The following is a 23410-nucleotide window of genomic DNA, read 5'->3' on the forward strand; positions in this document are numbered from 1 at the left end:
ACCTAGTCCAAATGGGCCATCGCTAGCCAGCTTCAGCTAGATCATCCCAACTATCTTTTCCTGCAGGAAGTCTCTCTACAGGACTGATACCAGCAACACGAAGAAGAGTAAAAACTCCCATGGCGTCAAGGGTTCGCATGTTCTCTTGGAAGAGACGTCGAGTTTAACCAATGACACCAGGTGACAAGTGTCTGCTGGGGCACTTAGCTCCAAGCTGAGCTCAGCGATGGAGCCATATGGATTTGCTTTGCTACCACCACATCAAAGATTGTACAGTCACGTCAGCGCTTGTGCACACATGAAATATTTCTTGACTTATTCCAAGGACAACCACTCTGTGGGCAAACACTAGCTGTGCTTACTGACTACTGGGGACTGAGCAAGGCAAAGAGCTTCTTGAAAGGGCCTGCATCACTGCGAACCAAAGGCGTCGTCCTGTACTCCTGTTGGGGACAAACACAGCCCTGGTTTGCAGTGCCTCAGGTGAGACCAGAAGACTGAAGTATCACAAGAGATTATATGGAAGTGGTATGTGTAGGAGCCACCCTCCTAGCAGGGCTTGCAACATGCCTCACCTCTCCAGAGCAGGAGAGGGGGCTGCAACAGGATATTTGCTTGAGTCAGGATCCTTTTTCAGCCCACTACACTAAATACCCCGTGTTAGGAATAAGTGACACCTTGCTCATTGATGCTGTCAGATGGGCTGGTAGCAAAGTGCTGTAGGGACACCCTGTGTTGCAGTTTTAATCTGTTTACATGGAGACTCCCACTTGCTGCCAGTTCTTCCCAGACAGTCAGAGATGGAGGTGGATTAAACCACTCAGCTCCCTCTCAGGCTGCAGAATGAGTCAGCAACTGACAGGATCAGCACTTGGGAGCTCAGACCTCCCCTCTGGAGGAGATGGCTCACTCCCAACAGAACAGCCAGGCGCCACTCTGCTAACACAGGCGGTCTCTTACCTCTTACGCAGGGACAGAAGGGATGAGGACTGCTCAGGGTGCAATCCCTCTCCAGTTGTTCTAATAAGGCGTATGTTCACAATGGGCACTTCTACATGAAGAACATCCACCTTTCCTATTAAGAATCAGTCCCGCTTGACCCTTGAGTGTCACACTGATGTGAAAGGACCTCGTTATGCTGGACAATGTGAAATTAGTTTCTGTACGTGTGGTACAGTGAACCCTCGTTTATCGCGGTAGATAGGTTCCAAACCCGACCGCGATAGTTGAAAATCCGCGAAGTAGGGACATGTATATTTAACATGTATACAGCGAGCCCTCGCTACTTCGCGGTTCGACCATCGCGGATTCACGTATATACATAATGTAATGAAAAAAGTCCGCGAAGTCGTGAATCCGCGATGGTCGAACCGCGAAGTAGCGAGGGTTCACTGTATACCGATTGCCATGAAAGCCGTACCAGAGACTCGCAGTGTACATAGTGTTTTATTGAATAAGGGTATATTACAATACACGAGCATATGTTACACATGCTATACAAAATATACATTCTTATATGTGAGAAAAATAGAGATGCTAGGAAAGAGCAACAGTAAATGAGGGCAGATCCATGGACAGTGCCTTAGACACACCCATTATTACAGCTGCTTTACTTTGGCATTGACTGACAGAGGGATGTTTCTGGGAAACAGAGTAACTGCTGCTATTCTCTGCAACTTAGACAGATTTGGTGGACACAGAAGGGTGACTATCTTAGCAAAACATAGAAATAGGATGCTGCTGCTACCTAATTGTGTAATTTAGGAACTGCCTCTCTTAAAACTGTAGTTGGAAACTTAGCCTGTTTTTCAGAATGCAAATGAATTACACTGTAAGTAGCTTGCCCAATTGGACTGCGTACAACCAGCTCACACCACTTTAAAGAGGCCACGGTTTGTGCAAGGACAGTTGGTAAGCCTGCTCTGTGGCAGGTAGCATAACTTACCAGCCTTGGCCTGGTTCTGAACACTTGCCCAGACAACACTGCCTGTGATTTGTCTGGGAGCTCGGCCTGAGTGCAAGGGCAGATGAAGTGCCTGATTCCATCACACACACAAGTTAGCATCGATGGAAGCTGCACAAGCAGATGAGCTAATGCCATGTTGATGTGTGCGCCATACAAGGGCAGAAGAGGGAATTAGTGACTGTCCAATGGAGAGGAAAAAGCATAACAGAAATTAAATGTTCCTTTGCTGCTGCCGCCAAGAGAAAGAACATGGCTCACAAAATGCTGGGCGTCGACTATGCCATGCTGACCTTTATCATGGACCACCAAATCAGGCCAGAAGCCTGGAATGATGCAAGCTTCCCATGGCAGCAATTCCATGATTGGCACTTCTGATGCGGATTTAGGCCACTGGAGTATGTCTGCAAACATTTGGAGCCTCCCATACCAAATAGCACAACAAACTTGGGTTAGGGAGTTCACGCGAGTGCTCAGACAGCAGCTGTGCAGACAGCACATCTTGAGCTCTGAAGTCTCCCCTTCTTTAGGCTTTAGAGCGTGAGCTGCGACTTCAGAGTGCTGTCTACACAACTACAATGAATAATACGCCTTCCCACACGGAGTTTAGAAAGAAAGCTTAGAGGGAAAAGCCCCCTAACAGTTACTTAACAATTTCCCTTTGCGCTGCAGGTAGTGTTACATTTAATAGCCCCGAAATAGAAAAGCTTCAAAGCACCAGGGGACTAAAATACCAGCATTGAGTTCTACTTTAGCTGAAGATACAAAACAACCAACTCCCCTTCACAGAACAGCTGCTGGTTTACCTGTTTGCTTTAAGAACTCTGGGATAAGTGCCACAGCTGAATCTTTGGCCTTCCTGTGCCTGGATTTGACCGCCAGCCATGCCTGTGGAGCACAGTAATGAATAGCTTCACATTCGTTTGAGGAGCCCCATTTGCTCTTGAGGTGAACAGCAGTTTGGCTCAAGTAAGATCTAGCTGCGGTCTCAGATCAGGAGTCACCTGAGATGCCCAAACTCACACACTCCCATCTAAGAACTGAGCAACAGGAAAAGTCACTTGGTTCTTGCGTGGTTCTACCTTTGGGGTTGGTGGACTGCATCTTCCCCTCTAAAACTGGAAGTCAAGGTGCTGATTCCCACTATTCATGAATGGATCTTCCACACACTGAACAAAAGTGCTCAGTAGGAAAGCCCTGGGGATCTTATTGGAGACTGCATAGGCTAGGAAGGATAGCTCCCCTCCATGCTTCAGCTATAAGCTCACTGTCTGGAAAGATGCAAAATAGGTGAAAATGATGACACAGCAATGTAAAATGAGCATCTGTGCTGAGATCATTTTACCAGCAAGGGACAGCCTTTCAGGCAGGGTAGAATGAGATTATTCCTTTGAAGCATAGGATATAACCTAATCTTATTGGTAGCATCTCTCAGCCTCCGCTGCTGGAGAGAAGACAACATTCATCAAGTGGTCATGTTGCTACATGTCACACAGGGAGCCTGCATTCAAAATCTAGGGAACAGTAGCTTGTAGTGGGTTTAAGCTTCCTGATTTTTCATAGGCGAATCTCTTACTCTTTCAACATTTATGATAAAATCTTGGCTTCATTAAAGTCAGTGCAAGTTCTGCAACTGATTTCAAGGCTGATTTTGACAGCAAGGGCTCAGTTAGCTTTTACAAGTCCATATTCACCACTGCTGAGGAATTCTTTGCAAGAAAACCCAACAATACGACAGACCTTATACTTGACCATGGACATCCACTACACAGCTTGCCCCCACTAATTTGTCTAAACTGAGACGTATTTGACTGCTGCATATTTAGTACTCATCTTTTTGCAACAGATCAGATATGTTTAGTGTAATTATGAAGAGGATGGCGATCAATCGTTTTCCATGTCCAGTCATGGTAGGACAAACAGTAACAGGTTTCATCTGTCATAAGGGAGATTTAGGTTAATTATCAGGAGAAACTTTTTAGCCAGAAGGGACATTACGCTCTAGAACAGGCTTCTGAGGGAGGCTGTGGAATCCCCATCGTTGGGGGTATATAAGAACAGGTTGGACAAACACCCATCAGGGATGGTCTATGTTTACGTGGTCCATGCTCAGTGTAGAGAGCTGGACTTGACCTCATGAGGTCCCTTCCAGCCTTATACTTGATACGATTTTATGTCCAGCCCCTGCACATATGGTGAGTAGCTGGACTTTCTGTCCAGCCACCAACAATGGTACGGCTGCATTTGTGATCAGAATTAGGCTTCGAACTTAACGTCTCACTGAGAGGAGGAGAAACTGACCCTTGATTTTTTGTTGCAGACTAAAGCCTTGTCTGCACTGGATTCATGAACCATCTGTGACCAGACACTGTTGCATACACCTGCTCAAGACAGGAAAAGAAATGCTTTCATTCATGATTTGTACACCTACTTGAAAGTGGGAGAAAGCTGCACTGGCATAAATAGCCGAGTTATCTGACTACACTAAAACTGCACCAGTGCAGATACCAGCTAACAGTACTTGGAACTGAGACGTCAAGGTTCCTATGAAAATTTCTTCTGCATATTCAGGACACTGACAAGGTATGCCACCATTTTAGTCATTTTGCTGACTGTTTACAAGAACTCCTGCGAAAGTCTAGACTAGGCTCTGGTTTGTTACTTCAGGATTTCTGAGAGGCTTCACAATCCACTGGAAAAGAGAGATAGTGTTTCCCACAAAGAATTACAGAACTTTTCAAATAGAGGTAAGTGGGCAAAACTTGGGGCCCAAGAACTCCAACCATGTAACAGAGGGAGCAGTTTACATGTGTACTATCAAACCGGAAGCATACACAAAGCTGTATGTAAAATCAGTGCAATCCATCAGGGTCACAATTTCACTGACATGCCAAAGCACACACTTCTTCCCAACATGAATGATAGCTCTATCTCTGAAGAAACAGGCTTTCAGATCCACAAAACCAAATTAGAACCAAACTTTATGGCTTGGTAGCCAGCTGTCAAGATTGCAAGTGTATGTTATGGGATTTTTGGCATAATAAAAAATATGTACATTACAGCCAACATATTTATATGTTTAGTGTATACAAAATATTTATAAATGTAAATTTATTTACAACTAGAGCTCTACTTTACACACAGAAGAAATAGCTCTGAGAAGTTACCAGTCCAACACAACAATGCAACTCCAGCTAGCAGACTCAAGGAACAAAGCGGCCAAGAGCTGTACGCTTGCAATCGCTGGAGAATTCTACAAGGAGCATGAAAAGGAACATGGACTAGCTAAGCCTTCTTGACACAGTTTTCAAAAGAGAGACAGCCTTTGTTGAGGTGGCATCAGAATGCTCGTGCCTTCCAACACTCTTGTAACGGAGTTCACTTCATTCACCAAAATTGTCCAGCCGCAATACAAAGCTGGGGATCACTAACTTTCCATCACAAGTAAATCCAAGAGACTAGAGCTTGTGCCATCATCCCGCTCCAAGCAGAGAGAGTCTGCCGATGTGTGTGACAGTATCTTTGGGTAAGGGGTTAATCCTGAGGTAGAACATACAAAGTCAGTTGAGCTGAATTTGCTTCCAAGGCTTCACTTCACTGTTTTTATGTGGTTTCACTATATTCCTGAATGTTCCGAGTCCTGTTAAAATCAAAGTGATGTTCACGTGACCTGTAGCAAGGTCTGGGTGAAGCAGCCTGTTCTCTCTCCCCATCGATGACTCCCTCACTTGGGAGCGCTTGAGGGGCTTCCTCATGCACTGGCTGCTGCTGTGGGAAGCGCGAAGGTGACAAGCCAAGGTCTTTGTTCAGACCCCATAAGGGTGGCTGAAAAGGCTCTGAGAAAACAAATGGATAGGCGTTTTGAGTTTATGAGAAATGCACCCAAATTCTAAACAAGGATTCTTTAGTCTCCATGTGATTTGGCAATAGGACATTCTTAACAAGATTTTCTATTTGCTTTGAGGGCACATTTTACTGGAAGCATTCCCACTGTAGCAATCTGTTACTATAACCCGCTACAACATGTCTGCAAATTTCTCCAAAGGTTCACTGGAAGAGTCACAAACCCCTTTGATTCTATTCAATCTACAACATATTTTTTCCTCAAGTGCTTTGAAACATGAGGCGTTCTATTCAGTACACACACAAAAGTGCCATTTGGATTTCCTGTAGGGTATCTGCGTGACTCTAGAGCATGGCGGATGTTGGCAGAAGTACACCCTTGATTTTATATGCAAGACGTTAAGTCTCAAATTTTCAAGACAAATTAAGGTTTGAGAGGGGACATGATAGCAGTTTTCAAATATCTAAAAGGGTGTCATAAGGAGGAGGGAGAAAACTTGTTCATCTTGGCCTCTGGGGATAGAACAAGAAGCAATGGGCTTAAACTGCAGCAAGGGAGGTTTAGGCTGGACATTAGGAAAAAGTTCGTAACTGTCAGGGTAGTCAAACACTGGAATAAATTGCCCAGGGAGGTTGTGGAATCTCCATCTGTGGAGATATTTAAGAGTAGGTTAGATAAATGTCTAGCAGGGATGGTATAGACAGTATTTAGTCCTGCCATGAGGGCAGGGGACTGGACTCAACCTCGCGAGGTCCCTTCCAGTCCTACTATTCTATGATTCTATAAGGTCCAAAGATGCTGCTTTTATAACAGTAACAAGCACTTCTCAACTGCAGGAACATCTGGTGCAAAGCTTCACATTTCTCTTTATTCAAAGTGCAGTTTGGAAGCGTTCAGTGATTCGATTTCCTACCCCGCACAACAGCAACTTGACCCGCTAGAATTGGGTTAAATGAGTACCTGTATATACGATAACAGACAGGCCAGTCTCTGGTTTGTGCCATCAGACTAGAAAAGGAGGCGTCTCAAACTTACCATGATGAGTCTGATAGGATGCAAGTTTCTTCTCGTTTACTCTGTCATGATTGGTAAGAAAGGCAGACATTTCTCGGTCTGCTATCAGACTATCCAGGGTGCTGGCTTCATGTTGGGTGTGTGTTGAATAGGTTTCCTTGGGCACTTGTACCATGAGACTGGACAACGTGTGATCCAGTATGTCATCTTCTGTGATGTATGCGTAAGGACAGTACTCACGGGTCCTGGAGTAGATGTTAGCATTGTCATAACAATCTGAGCAGATCACCAATGGGCCTGTGCCACCTGGCAATAGGGGAACAAAACGTTCTTGTTTAGAAGAGTAGGGATCCTTGACCTCTACACTCACTATTACAGACAGAAAGGATCATGCAATATCACCAGAAGAACACTGACAGAGGCAATGAACCCCACAAAGCATGCTGCTGCTTCTGGAAAACGAGTTGCAGAAGAAATATGTTCACATGCACAGCCACCCTAACTCGAGTCTTCCTGTGAGGAAGAGAAGCTTGATCTGGTGTAACGCAACCTCAGATCGCATTGTAAGTTGTGAAAGCAAAGACATTCCAGTATCTCACTAGCATGCATATCTTCCTATTCACATTTATATAATCCTTATCCTACAAGAACGGATTCCTCAAGTGCTTGGCTCGATTTTCCACTCTTGGTGCGCATCGCATGCATCTGATGTTCTCCAGATCAGAGGCTGTTAGCCAGTGTCCACTCTGATCACATCTGCATCTTGTGTACCCTTCCTAACCCCCATCTGAGAGCACAACAGTTGGAGTGGGGCCAAACATCTCTCAGTTCCTCCACCAAAACACAACCCAGGTCCTGTAATAACAGAGCTGGGTGACAGGTCATGGAAGAGATGTACAGGGACATCATCTTGAAGAACCACAGTTACTGTAAAGCGAGTAACTGCTTTCTCTTCGAGTGCTAGTCCATACGTATGCTATCATTGGTGTCTTAATTCCTATCGAGCCTCTTGACACGTCATGCCATTTTAAGTAATCATCCTTGGCAAGGAGCACCTGGTAATTGGCAATACTCAAGTGGAGGCTGACAGAGGGAGTAGCAGCCTTGGTTCAGAGGAGACCCAGGCATTTAAGCTCCTTTTCTTTACATATTGCCTTGCAGCTTTTCTGTTCTGTCCTCTCCTGAACAGCACTGAAAACAAGCCAGCCAAGTGTAGGGGAGTAACAATACCAACATGCCAAAGATGGTGCCTGGTACCTTCTGTCTGCCTTTTTGGATGCTGTGGGGAAGTGATGCACACCTCTGCCTTGGGAACTGTGCAGCTGCTAACTGTCCCTGGCGCATGGCATAGACAGTTAGGCACTGAGGCGTGCGAGGTATTTAGCCATTTGTGAGATCTCCCCTACTCTGGGACAGCTGGAATCTCTAATGAAGATCTAACCTTCCTCTGATAAAGACTTTTTTATATTAAGAATAGCATTTGCTCTGACAGATCTGCTCTAGGAATTGTTTCAGGGAAGTTCAATGGCCTGTGATGTATAGGAGGCCAGACCAGACAACCACAATGGAATCTCATAAAAGACTTATAGTCATGAGGGTGTGATTGAGCAGCAGCATCAGGTGAGGAGGAGATGGCAGCAAGGGCAAACTCAGCTGACTGATGGACTTCAGAGGATCACTAATTGACACCTGGAGGCTAATACTGTTGGACCTTCCTGGACTCTACCAGGAAGGGAGACCTAAGCTTAGAGGGGGCCTAAGAGTGAAATCCCTCAGTGTCCAGTATAGCCATCAATGAGGGCTGTAAGCAAAATGAACTGGGAGGCACAGCAGAGTGTACCAGGAGGCAAGTCTCTGTAGATACCTTGCATTTACCATGGTACCCTCAAGTCCTGGGTTCTCTGTAGAGGGGACATAGGAAAGAAGCTTTGGAGTACATAGCTGAACCTCCCCCACTATGAAGATGAGAGGAATAATCCTCTTCTATTAGGTAGAGCTGATTTGGTAGGGATCACAGAATCATAGGAAGAAAAAAAGGGACCTCCAGAAATCAAGTCCCAGTCCCTTGTGCTAGGGTAGGGCCAAGTAAACCTAGTCCTGACAGGTGTTTGCAAAACCTGTTCTTAAAACACTTCCAGCAGTGGGGAATCCACAGGCTCCCTTGGATGCCTGTTCCAGATTGTAATTACTCTACAGCTAAAACATTTCTCCTAATATCCAAGCTAAAATTCCTATGCTACAGACTAATCCCATTAACTTCTTGTCTGATCAGTCAATTGATAGAAAGAGTAATTGACGATCCTCCTCTTTGTAACAGCCCTTAATGTATCTGAAAACTAGCACTGCGTTCCCTTCACTCTTTTCAGGATTAAACATTCCCAGGGTTTTTTTGGTTGTTTGTTGAACCCTTTCCTCATAGATCAGGTTTTCTAACCCTTCTGTTGCTGTCCTTTGAACTCTCTCCAATTTGCCCACATCTTTCCTCAAGCAGAGAACCAGGCTTGGGCCCTACCAGTCCTGAGTAGAGAGGGACAGTTACCTCCCATGTCTTACATGCAACATCCTGGCAATACACCTCAAGATTAATATTAGCCTTTCACAACTATATCCCATTGCTGACTGATTCTGTTTGTGATCCATTGTAATCCCCAGAGCCTTTTTAGCAAGACTGCCACCTGGCTAGTTAGTCCCATTTTGTAATTATACTTTTGAGTTTTCCTTCTTAAATGTAGTACTTTCCATTTGTCTTTACTGAATTTCATCTTGTTGAATTCAGAGCAATTCTCCTATTTGTCAAGGTTATTTTGAATTCTAACCCCGTCCTCTAATCTGCTTGCAACCTCAGCCAGCTTGGTGTCATTTGCCCATTTTATAAGTACACTCTCCATTTCATTAGCCACGTCATTAGTGAGGCTATTGACCAGGACTGGACCCAGGACCACCCTGTGCTGACTGACCCCTGCAGGACTACCCTAGATAGGACCTGCCAATTTGACAGTGAGCCACTGACAACTCCTCTGAATACAGACACCCAGTTGCACACTCACTTTTTTATTAATTTCATTTAGACCTTATTTCCCTAATTTGTTTTTATGGTAATGTCTTATGGGACTGTGTCTCAGGTCTTGGAAAATCTTCTCAGTACCTACACACATCTGGTGCTGAAGAAATACCAGGACTGGTATTGCTCGGGGAATGCTGACTGTTGAATTATGGGGACTCAGAAGAGAGATGCTACTCGATCTCCTGGGGCTGTGTATCTCAGCGCTGAGACAATCAGGACCACAAGCAGCAATCGGGAGGGGGAAGGACAGAACTTGTGTGCTAACGGAATCTGTGCCAAAGCAGAAAGCATTGGTGTCAGTATGGAGTGCCCAACAGGTAGCGTCGCAGAGGCAGACGGAAACAGCTGAAGGGTGCTCTTTGGCCAGTACTCATCTATGGGCTGCAGTGTTTTGGGTGCAGAGGAAACCACCTAGGGCCCTGTGCTAGCTTGGTGGGAGGAAAGCTGAAGTGATCCATGTCTGTGAGGTTCTCAGACAGAAGCCCTGTTGCTCTCAACAAATGGAGCATTTACCAACAGTAAGCCTCCCACGGGATGCAGCACACTTGCACGAAGGACAATACTTGAACACCAGAGATTTTTGCTCAGCCATAAGAACTGAGGCCCAGTGTCCAGCAAAGCTGGACTACTCTGCAAATCAACCACTGGTCTGCACTGAAGAGGTAACCAGGCACTACAGTATACGGGTCGTATGACTACAAGGGGCAGGAACACTGCACTCAGCCCTGTCTCGCAGCAATGGACTGCTCCGCCCCGTGCGCTGCAGAGGGCCGGGAGGGCAGTTGAGCACAGAGTCCCAATTGACACCGCTGGCCCAGGATTCTGATACTGAGCATGTGAGGAGCATGCTCTCCAGAATGGAATCGCTGTATGGAGCAGCACTCCGAGAGAGGCAGAGGTGTTCAACGTAGGGTAAAGCAAATGCTACAGTTTCTAGAGTCTCCTAAAGCATTTAGCTTTCAATGCTCAGGCCATTCCCTACTCCCCTGCTTTGTGCAATGCAGGGACGCAAAGGGCCATGCTTACCATCTGCTCCCTTGTGAACATAGCCATTGGCAGGAGGCATGAGCTGTTGATGGCTCCCTGCCTCCGAGTTGCTGTAGCCTTCTTGAGGTTCAGAAAGAGTTCCTTGGGAGGATAAATAACTGGGAATATCTGCAGGTAAATTCATCTCCTCTGAAAGAGACACACCAAGATTATCACTAACTAGCTGACCAGTAAGTGATAGGATTTCAAAGTGCTGCTGATGCTATTCAGCAGACTAATGCAAACACACAGAGGACTTCATTCATGCACCCTCCTCTCTATGCCTTCAAGATACTAAAAATCCACATGCCTGGTTAAGAGAGATTAACCACAAAGCTAGCAGAACCAACCAACATCCCACTCAAGTCTTGAGCATGTTCTCACCCAGGCATGTTTCAAATTCTTATTTACTCCCAACTTTGCGAACTTCATTTATTTCCCTTATTTTAGCAGTGCACCATAATTGACACGGTGTAAGAACTAATCAAACTATGTGTTTTATGATAACAAATGCACATTTGACTTCTTCCTCTCACCACAAAGAGCAAAAATTCCAGGGAACCCCTGAATACACCCAGTTTGGCTGCGTGCATAAAGCAAGAGGAATTTAGCTATGACAGACAAAGCCCTCCTCCCCAGTTAGGTCTCTTCCAGCTCCCTGAAGTCAGAATCTTCGTTCCTTTACATTCTTTATGGAATTATTTCAGTTCATCATAGGCAGAAAACAGAAAAGTTAGCTGGCCTTGTATTTTACATACCTGTGTTAGTGATGCTGTAGTCTTCACTTTTCCTTCTCATGTGATATATAACTATAACCCACACCAGAGAGGTGCCCACAACACAACATACTACAACAATAATCACAATGCCAACTGTTGTCCAGCCATCTTCCTCATGTATAATACCACTTTGAGAGGAATCACAATTTGGGGAAGATAACACATTTAGGTAAATATGGCCACGCTCTGTGCCAAGTGTGTTGGACATAATGCATGTGTATTTCCCGGCATCCTCTAAGCCAGCATCCACAATGATAAGGAGTTGATTGGCAGCAGCAAAGAAGTGCCGTTCTGTTACTGTCAGAGGCCCATCATCTTTAGTCCAGTTCAGACGAGGGGCTGGACTGCCACCAGCTATGCACTGCAGCACGGCAGTTTCACCTCGGGTTACTGTCCTGTCTTCCAGGGGCCTAACAAACGAAGGAGTTTCTGGATTTGGAAGAGAGGAAGAAAGTGATTTTGGTTCTGTCAAGTCAAACAGAATTAAAAAGATAATTGCACAGAAGCTCAATGGCTGCCTTCCCACACGTAGCAAATGATATTTAGGATCCAATTCCACAGTTTGAAACCAGAGATGGGCAAAGGAGAGGTCAGGAAATACAACAACAGATCTGATGTGATGAAAGACTTCCATGGATGGTGGAACTGTTCCTGAACCGACTGGACATATTCTTGTTGACTATACTAAAGGGAACAGGGGCTGATTCTATAGTTCGTATATGACCTTAATGTAAACAGGTAGAGGATCTTAAAATAAATAAATAAAAAAAAATCAACCACCAAGAATATTCATCTGATGGTATTTCCTTTGCATACCAGATCACCTGCGATTACGATCTGCTCCTGGACTTAATGCTGGAAATATCAAATCAGGCTAATCAAGAAGTGTCCCTGTAATTCTGACTTTTCTGATGAAAAACAAAAATAATTATTTAAACCTTTCACCCAGCATATTCCAGTGTAAAAAGTAGTGCATTCAGCTAATTTAAGTAGCAGACTTGTTTATGCAAAACTTGGTATCTGTAGCTAATCAGGAACTATGACTATTTTGCACAAACAAATTAACAACCAAACTTTATGAAAAATAGAACAGATGAAGCTGTACACTAGCTGCAGAATAAGTAATTTATCAGAGGCTAGTTCATTACAGTGACTGAGATACACAACAGAAGGAGAGCTGCACTAGAAACCGTTTCAATTTCCCCAAGATAATGCAGATCAACAATAGGCAGCTCTGCTGCAGACACACTTCTTAAAATTTCCCAAATGTGTGAAAGAAATTCAAAATACATTTATTCCTTTGTTCTTTACTACAAAATGCCATCTGCAACCAGGTCAGAAGAACACTGGACCTTTCATAGCTTAGTCATAGTAGTTTAAGCCATCCTAAAAAATACCTTAAGATCAGAGAAACGCGTCACTCTGGTGGGATATTAACTCCTATCCAATTTATTTAGATGCCCTCTCAAGTCAGCTACCACCATTACAAAAGAAGTTAGGTGAAAGGATCTATACAGTCCCAGAATTGTGCTTTGCTTACCTAACACAGTCAGTGTGGCATTTGCAGATAGACCTCCTGCGATGTTTTGTGCCATACAGCTGTAGATTCCCATATCTTCTATTTTTACATTTGCAATGAAGAAGACATCGTCTTCAGGCATAACATGCATTCGCCTCTCTCGTGCTGCAGGGAAGTCTGTGCCACCATCTTTCTGCCATGAGATCTGGGGAGGAGGGTGGCCCTCTGCGGCACACTCCAGTCGGGCCATGGCCCCAGTACGAATAGTTAGATCCATGGGGGTTTTCAGAAAGGAAGGCAGCTCTGCAGTGGAAGGAACATTGCAAACTGAATGTGGACAATTCAGTTCAGGGAATACAATAGCAAAGTTCTTCTCTATGCTTGAGGGGACTGAGCTGTAGCAGATATTACAGACTTCTGCACTTCTATTCCATATAGGCAGGTTCTTTTAAAGGGTTGAAGGAATTATAAAAATGAAGTATAGACTTATTTAAAAGAGTATGATGGAACACTAAATCAGCAATTCCCATTAAGATCATCCTAGTGGGGGACAAATCTCTCAAACACTACCTCCCAGTCAAAGGTAAAAACCATATGGCTCAGCTTAGGTCACAAGTCTATAGTTGCTCATAGCTTTTCTGCCCTGTAACAGAAAAGGCGAATTCTACTTTCTACAACAGCAGCACGATACATAGCACTGCTAAGCGCTCACAAGCTCTCCACCCACTTGGAGGGGCAATGCTTAATGCTTTTGGAGCAAGCCAAGCAGAACCTGGGTCTCCTAGAATGGATTTCTGCTCTGGATGGATTCATTGATGCCCCCTCCCCCTCGGTCCACTTACCTAAGTCTACACTTAGTTTAACATGGGTTAAACTCTGCCATATTCTTTCAGGTCAGGACAGAGAAGCCTTAAATGAGGCTAGAACATCGGATGTTCCTTCAGTTTATCTGGCTGATGCACCTGTGTCTATCTCCCTCAGCTTTACGAATGTTTGTAGGGCAAGGCTGGCTGGCTCAACCAACAGGGGGAGCTTTCTGTTTACAGACAGTAATATCCTATCCATTTTGCTGGACTGGTCTGACCAGAGCTTGGTGAAACAATTTAAGTCTTCAACATTTGATATTTTTAATCAAAAAGTGTTGTCATTTGTTATCACTTATAGAAATGAGAGGTTTGACAAATTGATGATAATGCTGAAAACCTCTTGCAAATTTTTCAGCCAACTCTGGACAGGACTCCTCTCCATAGACTCATTACAGAAGGAGCCATTTTTGTTCCTGATTTTGAGAGCCTTGTTCTGGAGCCTGAACAAAACACTAGAACAATTGCAATGATGGGGAAGTCATAAGCTTGGGGAAATCACAACTAGCTTCAAAAGTATTTTTCTAGTTAAAAATTAAATTTAACCTCAGATGAAAAAAAATATTTTCTCATTTATTAGTATAGCTGCTTACCATTGACAGTCAGTTTGGCTTTGTTAGAATAATTGGAACCAAAGTGATTGGTGACAATACACTGGTATTTCCCTTCATCGGTGAAATTCACATTAAAAAGATGCAGGACTGTGGTGTACTCAAGCACCTCTCCATCTTGCTGTCGATATCTTGCAAAGTTCTCAACTTCTGCATCATACAATACTTCACTGTCTTTACGCCATGCAGTGGACATTGGTGAATCACTGCTGCTGACTGCAGTGCAAGTCAAAGTCACATTCATACCTCTTAGAGCAATTGTGCTTTCAGGATGTATTCTTATCTGTGGTTTAGGAAAGTCCTCTGTGAAAGAGAGCAAGATTAATCACGTTTTCCCTTCAGCAGGCAGCTGGTCTTGCAAGAAAAATACTAAAAGGTATTTTATGGGGAAACAATGCTGTTTGTATTATAGGTAACAGCTGCTTCCATTGCTTATTCCCCACATTAAATTATCTTCAGTTTGACATCAGTCAGCTGCCAGGGAAATGAAGCTGTGGAAAAGGATTATGACAACAGCTGGGGGCCCAAGAATAAGCAACAGGAACAGATGAGGTGAAAGACGCCTCAAGGTCTTCACCAGGGCCCTCCACTTTCCCCAGTTACCTGGATTTGCTGCAGATTCTGCACACAGATGCACAGTTTATTTTTATTTTATAAGGGATAGAAACTCTTATGGCAGCGGACACACTTTCTTTTACAGGCATCATGTGGTGCAAACTGATGGCTTGATGCAATGTGTCAGCAGGCACAAAACCTACAGAAATCTCTGACACACATGAACAAACCCATTCCTCCTTAAAGAGTGCTAGGCTGACATCTGATGACAATTTACAGATCAACATACCTATTTCAAGACTTATTGTTTGGGCAAAAAGCTTCAGTTGTGCTAATCCACTGGTAGCTGTTAGGCTGGCAGCACTGGGGTAGGAATTCAGAGCCACTGAAGAGGGCGCTCTCCATGATGGCAAAAGGAGGCAGGGTGTTGGGGAAACATATGTGGATGGATAAGGATTGCCAGGTGGGGAAGGTGCTTGACTGGAACTCAGGACACAGGGATTACATTCTCAGATCTTTGACTGGGTCCTGAGACTAGTCAGTCTCCACTGCAGTTTCCCTTGTTATAAAATGCAAATAGCAGCCCCTTCCTACCTCACATTCCTACTGCAAGGATTCAAGTCTGAGAGGCACTTGGATATTTTGATAATGGAAGCTAAGAAAGTGTTATTGCAGGATGCCCAGAATGTCCTGTTTTAACAAAAACGGTGGGTGCCCATGCCCGTGCCCTCCTGCGTACCAAGGGAACCAATATTAGAGTTTCCAACATCTTCTACAAAGCAGACAACCAAGAACCTGAGCCACATCAATTTTCATAGTCAATACAAGGATCCTGCCATAGGACTTCCCCTCTTGCAGTAGGCTGTCTGCTACCTCCATGCAACAGAAACCAGGGAGCTTGGGAAAAAGATATAACCATGGAAAGAGTCAAACCAAAAAGCAATAGTAGGCCAAACAATGCATGGACACAAATTAATCCTTTGTCTGCCTTACTTTTAATCTCCCTTAATTCAATATCTAATGTTTGCTTTCCAAGAAGGGCTTAGGTCTGCTTAGTAGAAATGTTAAAAAGTGGTTAATTAGGTAACTGTGTAACCGTTAAAAATCTTAGCAGTTACTTGCAGCAGGCTCGGCAGTATAAGCTTTATACTGCCAAGCTCACAGCATGGGGTAGCAGCCGGCTCCCCAGGAGCTGGTGTGTAACTGTTACAGTAACCAATACGCTTGCTTATCGGTTAACCATTTCAGCGGCTACACTGTTGCCAGAGGGGAAGGCAGGAGTACAAGAGCTGGCTGAGCTGAGGCAAAACAAAGCAGGGAGCTGATTAAGGAGCTGGCAGGGATCCGGGCTGTGGTAGGACAGTCCCTGTAAGAAATTTAAGTTCCATTCACCCCTGACTACTGCATCCCTACTGTGTAGGCACTGCCACACCCGTAAAGTGAAAGTCATTAAGCATACACACCACAAACAAAGTCCTCAGGGTCCACATTGAGAATGCTTTGTCCTGCTAGCCACTCAGGGTGAGCACAACTAACGTTTACAGCCTGCTGTAAAGGACTGTCAACAAGCCACTGAAGCAGCCACTTCAGCTGGCAGTCACAGAGTAGTCTGCTGGTGTTCAACATCCTGCAGAAACAAAAAGGAAGAGTCTTTCATTTTACTTGCTAACTCCACATCTCTAGTACTGGTCCAAGAGCTGCCCCACCCTCCCTTTGGCACACATACGAAGAGGCCATCACCATAGTATCTGGACCTTAGGATACCAACCTGCTGCTGTCAGGAGATGCCAGATTAAGATGTCATTACTGGACTGAAAAGATTATTCACTCCCTCCGGAGAGTGAACCTGGAGATTATTTAGGTAGAACCAGGAAGGCCATGTACCAAAGAATAAGGAATTACTTTCAGCAATATCCACCCTTGTCCATGACTGATGCCCCCCACCCTCCCCCCGCATTTTAAAAACCACACACGACAGTGAAGAAAGTCTCACATGAATGCCTAATTCAGAAAGCATGTCTCACTACCTTCTTCTCAGTGAGGCTTGTGTGTAACTGAGCAGTGGCCCATCTGGCCAGGGTTAACTAAACAGACATTTTAAGACAGATTACATGTTATCCTGACCTCATATTCTACAGAACTATGAATTATATCCCATGGAATATCACTAGGTGTATGGGGCTCTCAACAGTATATAATGTTTGAAGATCATACTTGGTTTTGACAAGTATCTGTCAAGCTAGTAAAATTCCCATATTACTGAAGTTCATACAAAGCCTTTCCCCCTGAAGGGGAGTCAAAATATGAGGCTAGTCAAGACCCACCTCCCACCAAAAGTTTCTGTTTGACCATTTTTCCTCATCACTGGCCACGTTTGAAGCTACTTTGAATTTTTTATACAGGTATGATCATCTCAGACTTGACTGAAAACTAAGCTAGATTTTTGAGCAGACAAGTCAACATCTTAAACTTACTCTCAGAGAAGTCACACGAAGCATTTAATTTCATGATAAGGTGTGGGGTATTGCGAGGAGCCACATTAAATGACCATAACAGCATTCATTTGCCTTTTGGGCCACTGAGGAACTTAAAGACTTCCTATGAGCTCTATTTCAAAACAGACGTGCACAACAAATGTAACTGGTCTCCATTCTAAAATAGTTTCAGATATCAGAACATTCCTCACGGTACATTTCTAGTGTACATTTTACAACAGAGAAATCTGACTCCACCAGAGCCTGGTGGAGCAGAGTCCTGATTTGCAACCTGGTTCCATACCATCACAAGGGATTGCCAAACAGAAAACTGTTGATAAGAATTTCCCAACACCCAGTGACAAAGCCAATTATAGACACCCAAGAAATCTTGGCTCCTGACACTGGGGATAACAAAAGCTAACCCCACCTTTTTATTAAGATCATTACTTTAAAACACCTTTACACTGAAGAAAGAGTGTTCATAAGCTGTTCCCAGGATGAAAGAACAAAGAGGTTGGAAAAACCATGGTATCAACACTGCAAAGAAAGAAAGTAGTTTACAGCAATTATGTTCAGAAAGAGAGGATAAAATTTAGCAGGCATTAGATAAACCTTATAGCCATTGTTAGGAATTAAATTTATATAGAAAAATTACCACCACTGAAACCTACTTTAATTTACCGACATTTTGTAACAGAAAGGGAACATATTTAATTAAAACTATAGGAAAGTCTGTAATGGTCACTATATGGTCTAACTTGTAATAAAGAAATATACTTACAGCTCACTAAGGCGAGTCTGAGCAAAAGCATTTTCTTGGATAGACATTATTTCATTGTTGTTCAAATCTCTGTAAATTAAGCAAGAAGAGTCACACTGGGAAAGTTCATTTCACATTCTAACTCTGAAGAGTTGCAACATTAGCATGTTTCAAGAAGAGATGTGTCTGAGACTGATAAACAGAAAAGGCTAGAAGAACTACAATACAAAATACTTACAGATGTTCAAGTGCTTCAAGACCAAAGAATGCTTTCTTTGTAATTGACTTGATCTGGTTTCCTTGCAAGATTCTGAAAGACAACAAAGAAAAGCCTGAAAGTCAAAACACATTCAAGAACATGACCCAGTAAAAATTCCCCGTAATGAAGGTTTGATGGCACAACAGAATTAGGAAGCCATAATAGTTACAAACACCTTATTAATTTTTAAGTTTTAAGGTTCAAGTGTTTATATGAAGAGTAACGAATAAAATAGTTCACTACAATGCGGTGTAGTGTTGGTCAAATGTGCACAAGAGCTGCTAGTAGGGATGTAAAATCCCATTTAAGTGGTTAACTAGTTGAACAGTTAAGGCCGGGTGGGCGAAGGGCTGCTCCAATTTATGTGGCTGGAGCAGCCCCTGCCTGTGGCAAGTTGCTCTAGCCCCTACCAGTTAACTGGAACAGATAAGCCTCACTCATTAACTATTTGCATCCCTAGCTGCTAAGTGTCTCCTTACCTGGATACAAGTTTCCCATTCATATGAAGTACTGCATACATACTGCATTCATATGAAGTACCCCCACCCTCCCAAGAACAACGTAACTGATTTCCAAGAAGGATTTTAGAGTAGAGTCAAATATTCTGACAACCTGCAGAAGTGAACCAAAAGGCACTAACTAATAGCCCTTTCAAAGGATTAAAGTAAACTTCATTAGCTCTATATTAGGAAGCGCTATATATCCAGTCACCAACAAAGATTTGAAAACTTCCCTCAGTGTAACCCAGACAGTCATTTAAGAAAGCATAATAGACTACAGGTCTCAAATTATGCTTTCTGAAATGACACTGGAAATGAATTTATCTGACAAGTACTTTCATCATTTTCAATACTACATTAGAGTCTCCCACGCTTGAACACTATTGTCACACAACAGTTCAATTTCCTAGCCTTAGCCCAAGCTACTTGGTTCAGGTACTATGCCACCGTGCTGTGCCTAGCACATAGCAGGCGCTAGTGCACACAAATGCTCTTAACAGCAAAGGTTTTTCCTCAGACTTCATCATATTTGTGTTCAAACTATGCACTATTACAAATATTTCTGGCTTTCTTTCTATTCCAATGCTTTGGAAAGAGGTCATTCCCAGGACATGTAATACATACAATTTGTTGAGTCTGCTGAGGCCTGCAAAGACTTCATTCGAATCTTCTATGGCCCAAGAGATCTCGTTGTTCCGCAAATCTCTAAAAAGAAATGAAATGCCTCATTTACATATCTGGAAAAAATTATATTTGCCATTGCCAGTTACTAATGGCTGGGGTTACAGAATTTGTGTGTGAAAGTAGTACTGTGCTACTGCATAGTACCTTCCAAAAGATACTTAGGCCTTGTCTATGCTCATTAAGAGACCAGCGCCAGTAGAGACCTACTAAAATAGACTGCTGATTACACTCTCGCCAATATTGGTACTCCACTGGATGGAGTTGCGCAAGGTCTGCAGTGAGGACTGATGGGACACGGTCACAGAAGATCTCCATTATACTGCCAGGAAAACTCAAAGGTGCAAGATGGATAAGCAAATTGCTTCAATTCAGGGCCTCACTGGCTAAATCACAAAGAGAATCAAGAGGCTCGGAGGCGCTGTCTCTTGACTGGCTATTTGGTATGGTAAAGACCAGTAGTCTGGCTAGTGATCACCATGCGACATGGACTATTTACCAGAAACTGGGATGGGCTCCTGAAGTGAGTTGGTTTGTATAAGGGAATTAGGCAACAGGTTCATGGTGTTAATCTTCCAAGTGACAGGGCTGCAATAACTTTAGTGTATTAAAAGCTTACAACAGGTTGTAGTGTAGGGCTGCCAAGCAAGAAGTAATAGATTTGCAGTAGAGCATGCACGTTCTGTTCACAAATCTTGTTACCACCTAATGGGATTTCTGCATGACCTCCGCACAGCACTTCCGCCCTTACACAGGGCCTGCTTTCCTATACTAACACCAATAAAGCACTCTCTGGTTTGGGAGGGATTATTAAATGATTCACGAGGGAGCAGGGAACAACAAATTCAGTAAAGCTCCTTTTTAAAAAGTCAGTTTTACTTAGGATTTTTCCTTTAGACAGACACACTTCTTATCTGCCTTCTAATACCTTAGCATATAGAGGCACTTGAAGATATACCAGAGAAATATTAATGCAAAACTGTAAATGTTGCACTAAAACATAGACTTATCAGTCCACAGAGCTTATCTGCAACAAATCAACTACCATAAGAGAGCTAAATAAAATTAAGGCCAATAATAGTAAAAATCCTCATTTAATATAAAACCATTATTTTCTTTGCTGCCTTTATGGTGAAAGGGAAGCATTGTTAACATTGCTTAAAACTGAAGTTTTATTACAGATATTAACAGACTGCAACAGAGCAAAAGTCTATGTAGTTCAATATTTTGCCAATGACACGTCATTCACACTCATTTTGTGTTACTCGAGTCATTAGCTCTGACCTGCAGGAACAGATTCCACAAATAGGAGCCATCTATTAACATTTTAATCTACTTTAAACTTAACTGTAAATCAGAATGCCCAGAATTCTACCGTTACTAACCAAGAGCTAGACTGTGCAACTTTCTTCGCATTGACGCACACAAACCACCCACCGACTGCAATGGGTGGCAGTGCTCACCACTGGAGCAAAGGCTATACCCATCATTTAGGCTCAAAATAATTTTGATGCCAAATTAGAAAGTTTCTCTGAAAACATGGTTGGGTGACAAGCCACATACCCATCCCAAAGGTGATGTTCTAATCAGAAAGGTGTTCTAGGTAAGGGACGTTGTGTTGTGCTGCATTTATTCCCACGTAACCAGTCATATGACTGGAAAACCTATTTCTGGACTATTCTCTAAGTCAGCTGACTTTACAGCTTTGGATGGTTAATTCTAGTGTTAATGCCAAGTCAGAAACTATTATAATGTGAACCAGGTGATAAGACTTAAGACTTTGGAACTTCTGTTCTGTTTTCAGATATAATCAGTTTTCTATTTCGCACGTATTCTTAATGCACTGAAAATAGTACCCATATATGACCTGCAGTTCCTGAGTGGTTACCCTACAAGTTTTCTTCTTGTAAGACAGTACTGTTTAAGAGCATAGGGCACAATGAATAATACTCAAGTCAATCTTCACACACATGCAGGGCAGATGGAGGACTAGCAAAGGAAATGCATTTAAGCCATTAAATTGAGTGTGTTGGTAAGCACACACCTATGCTATTTGGACCAATTTGGTGTTTTGTTTTGGTAAAACACGAAGACGGAAGGGAAAGGAGGAAACAGAACTTCATTGTGTAAGCTGATAGAATTTGCTCCTCATGCTTGGTGAGGCATGAATGCTCAGAACCTTGTTAATCACCATTGCTCCCTTGTCTGCAAACATTCGGCGATCCTGAACCAAACCGCCTGCCTGTCAGCTGTTTGACGCCCCTTAAGAGCCAAACAAAACCTACTAATTAATCTGCTCTTGTTCTTTTTCATGCTACTCCAAATCTAAGAGATGAGTTTTAATTATTTCATTAAAAGGTTGCATTAAGGTTAACAGAATATGACTGCTTACATAAGTTTCCAGTGATTTTCTCTCAACAGGCACTTTCTTAATCCATGGACTGAAAAGTTACAAACTTCCACTCTTTCAGCTAGTTTTGTGTAGAACCCTTAGGAGTATTCAGCTCTGAAGGTCCTTTTTAGCAAGAACCAGGATTGTATAGATCTTGCAAAAAGGATTCAGAGTTAGAGTTACATGAATTAACAAATCTATAAAAATATGTGCAGTTAGGTGTAAGAATAGAGGTGACAAACCTCTCTACACCTTTATGTATGCATTGCGAAATGAGCATGTGTGAGGCACAGAAGAAGAGAGGGCTTAAACAGTGATTTTTATGCTTTTCATGGATTATTCCTTTGGTACCCAGTCACTGTAAATGGAGTGATCTAAAAGTAACATCTGGGCCCAAGTTGACAATGCATCCTCAACAACTGATATTGGTGCTGGCTTACTGAATGAAAAGGATGATTAGACTGCCTCCAACAGCCCTTGCCAACACACAGCTCCTCCAGAACAGGTTTTCAAGAAACCTGGCATGATGGCATACCCCAACTCTTCCTCTTGGGTAACAGGATGTTCTCCAGGACTGTCAAGTGCCTCCCACACTGAAGTCAGTGGGGTTTTTTTGAGGGGTTTGTTTGTTTTGTTTTTTTTTTTAAGCACTTAAGACTCTGGACAGTGATTACTGCTATAAGACAAACAGCCCCCTGAATCCAACTGATCCCTTCAGGGGCAAAATGGAAGCACAGCGAGAGACTAAGGCTCCCACTGAAGGCTTAACAGGCTCAGAGTCAAATTACAGCCTTTGCTTTACAACTGAAGAAGCTAGCAAAAGAAAACAGGAGTTTTAAAACCTGCTTGCACTTACAGAGTATGAAGATTTGACAGCCCTTTAAAGACACCATCAGCAATGTGAATGATTCTGTTGTCACCCAGATTTAATTTCTCCAGTAAGCCAAGTCCCACGAAGGCAGATTCGTCCAGGCGGGTCAGCTGGTTGTACGACAAGTCTCTAGAAACATTAAGTGTACTGAGTAAGGGAAAAGACAAGAGACTAACTGAAAGCAACAATATCCAAGTAGGAGGTCACCAGAAATCAAGATTCCCTGTTAAGA

General features: G+C 43.2%; 1 protein-coding gene across 1 annotated transcript in view; it reads right to left on the reverse strand.

Annotated features, from left to right (window-relative positions):
- Nucleotides 1-1427: 1427 nt before the first annotated feature.
- LRIG2 (leucine rich repeats and immunoglobulin like domains 2) overlaps nt 1428-23410 on the reverse strand; it is a 46415-nt gene continuing 24432 nt past the window's right edge. Inside the window, exons 8-18 of the mRNA XM_075910279.2 lie at nt 23164-23307; nt 19859-19939; nt 18714-18785; nt 18497-18565; nt 16702-16865; nt 14666-14986; nt 13231-13512; nt 11670-12119; nt 10912-11061; nt 6843-7127; nt 1428-5799 (exon numbers count right to left, since the gene is read on the reverse strand). Coding sequence (XP_075766394.1) covers nt 5567-5799; nt 6843-7127; nt 10912-11061; nt 11670-12119; nt 13231-13512; nt 14666-14986; nt 16702-16865; nt 18497-18565; nt 18714-18785; nt 19859-19939; nt 23164-23307 — 2251 coding nt within the window. The 3' untranslated portion in view covers nt 1428-5566. The remainder of the gene's footprint in view (nt 5800-6842; nt 7128-10911; nt 11062-11669; nt 12120-13230; nt 13513-14665; nt 14987-16701; nt 16866-18496; nt 18566-18713; nt 18786-19858; nt 19940-23163; nt 23308-23410) is intronic.

This window comes from Pelodiscus sinensis, chromosome 27 (genome assembly GCF_052426305.1).
Source record: "Pelodiscus sinensis isolate ZL-2025 chromosome 27, ASM5242630v1, whole genome shotgun sequence".
In the NCBI taxonomy this organism is placed as follows: Eukaryota; Metazoa; Chordata; order Testudines; family Trionychidae; genus Pelodiscus; species Pelodiscus sinensis.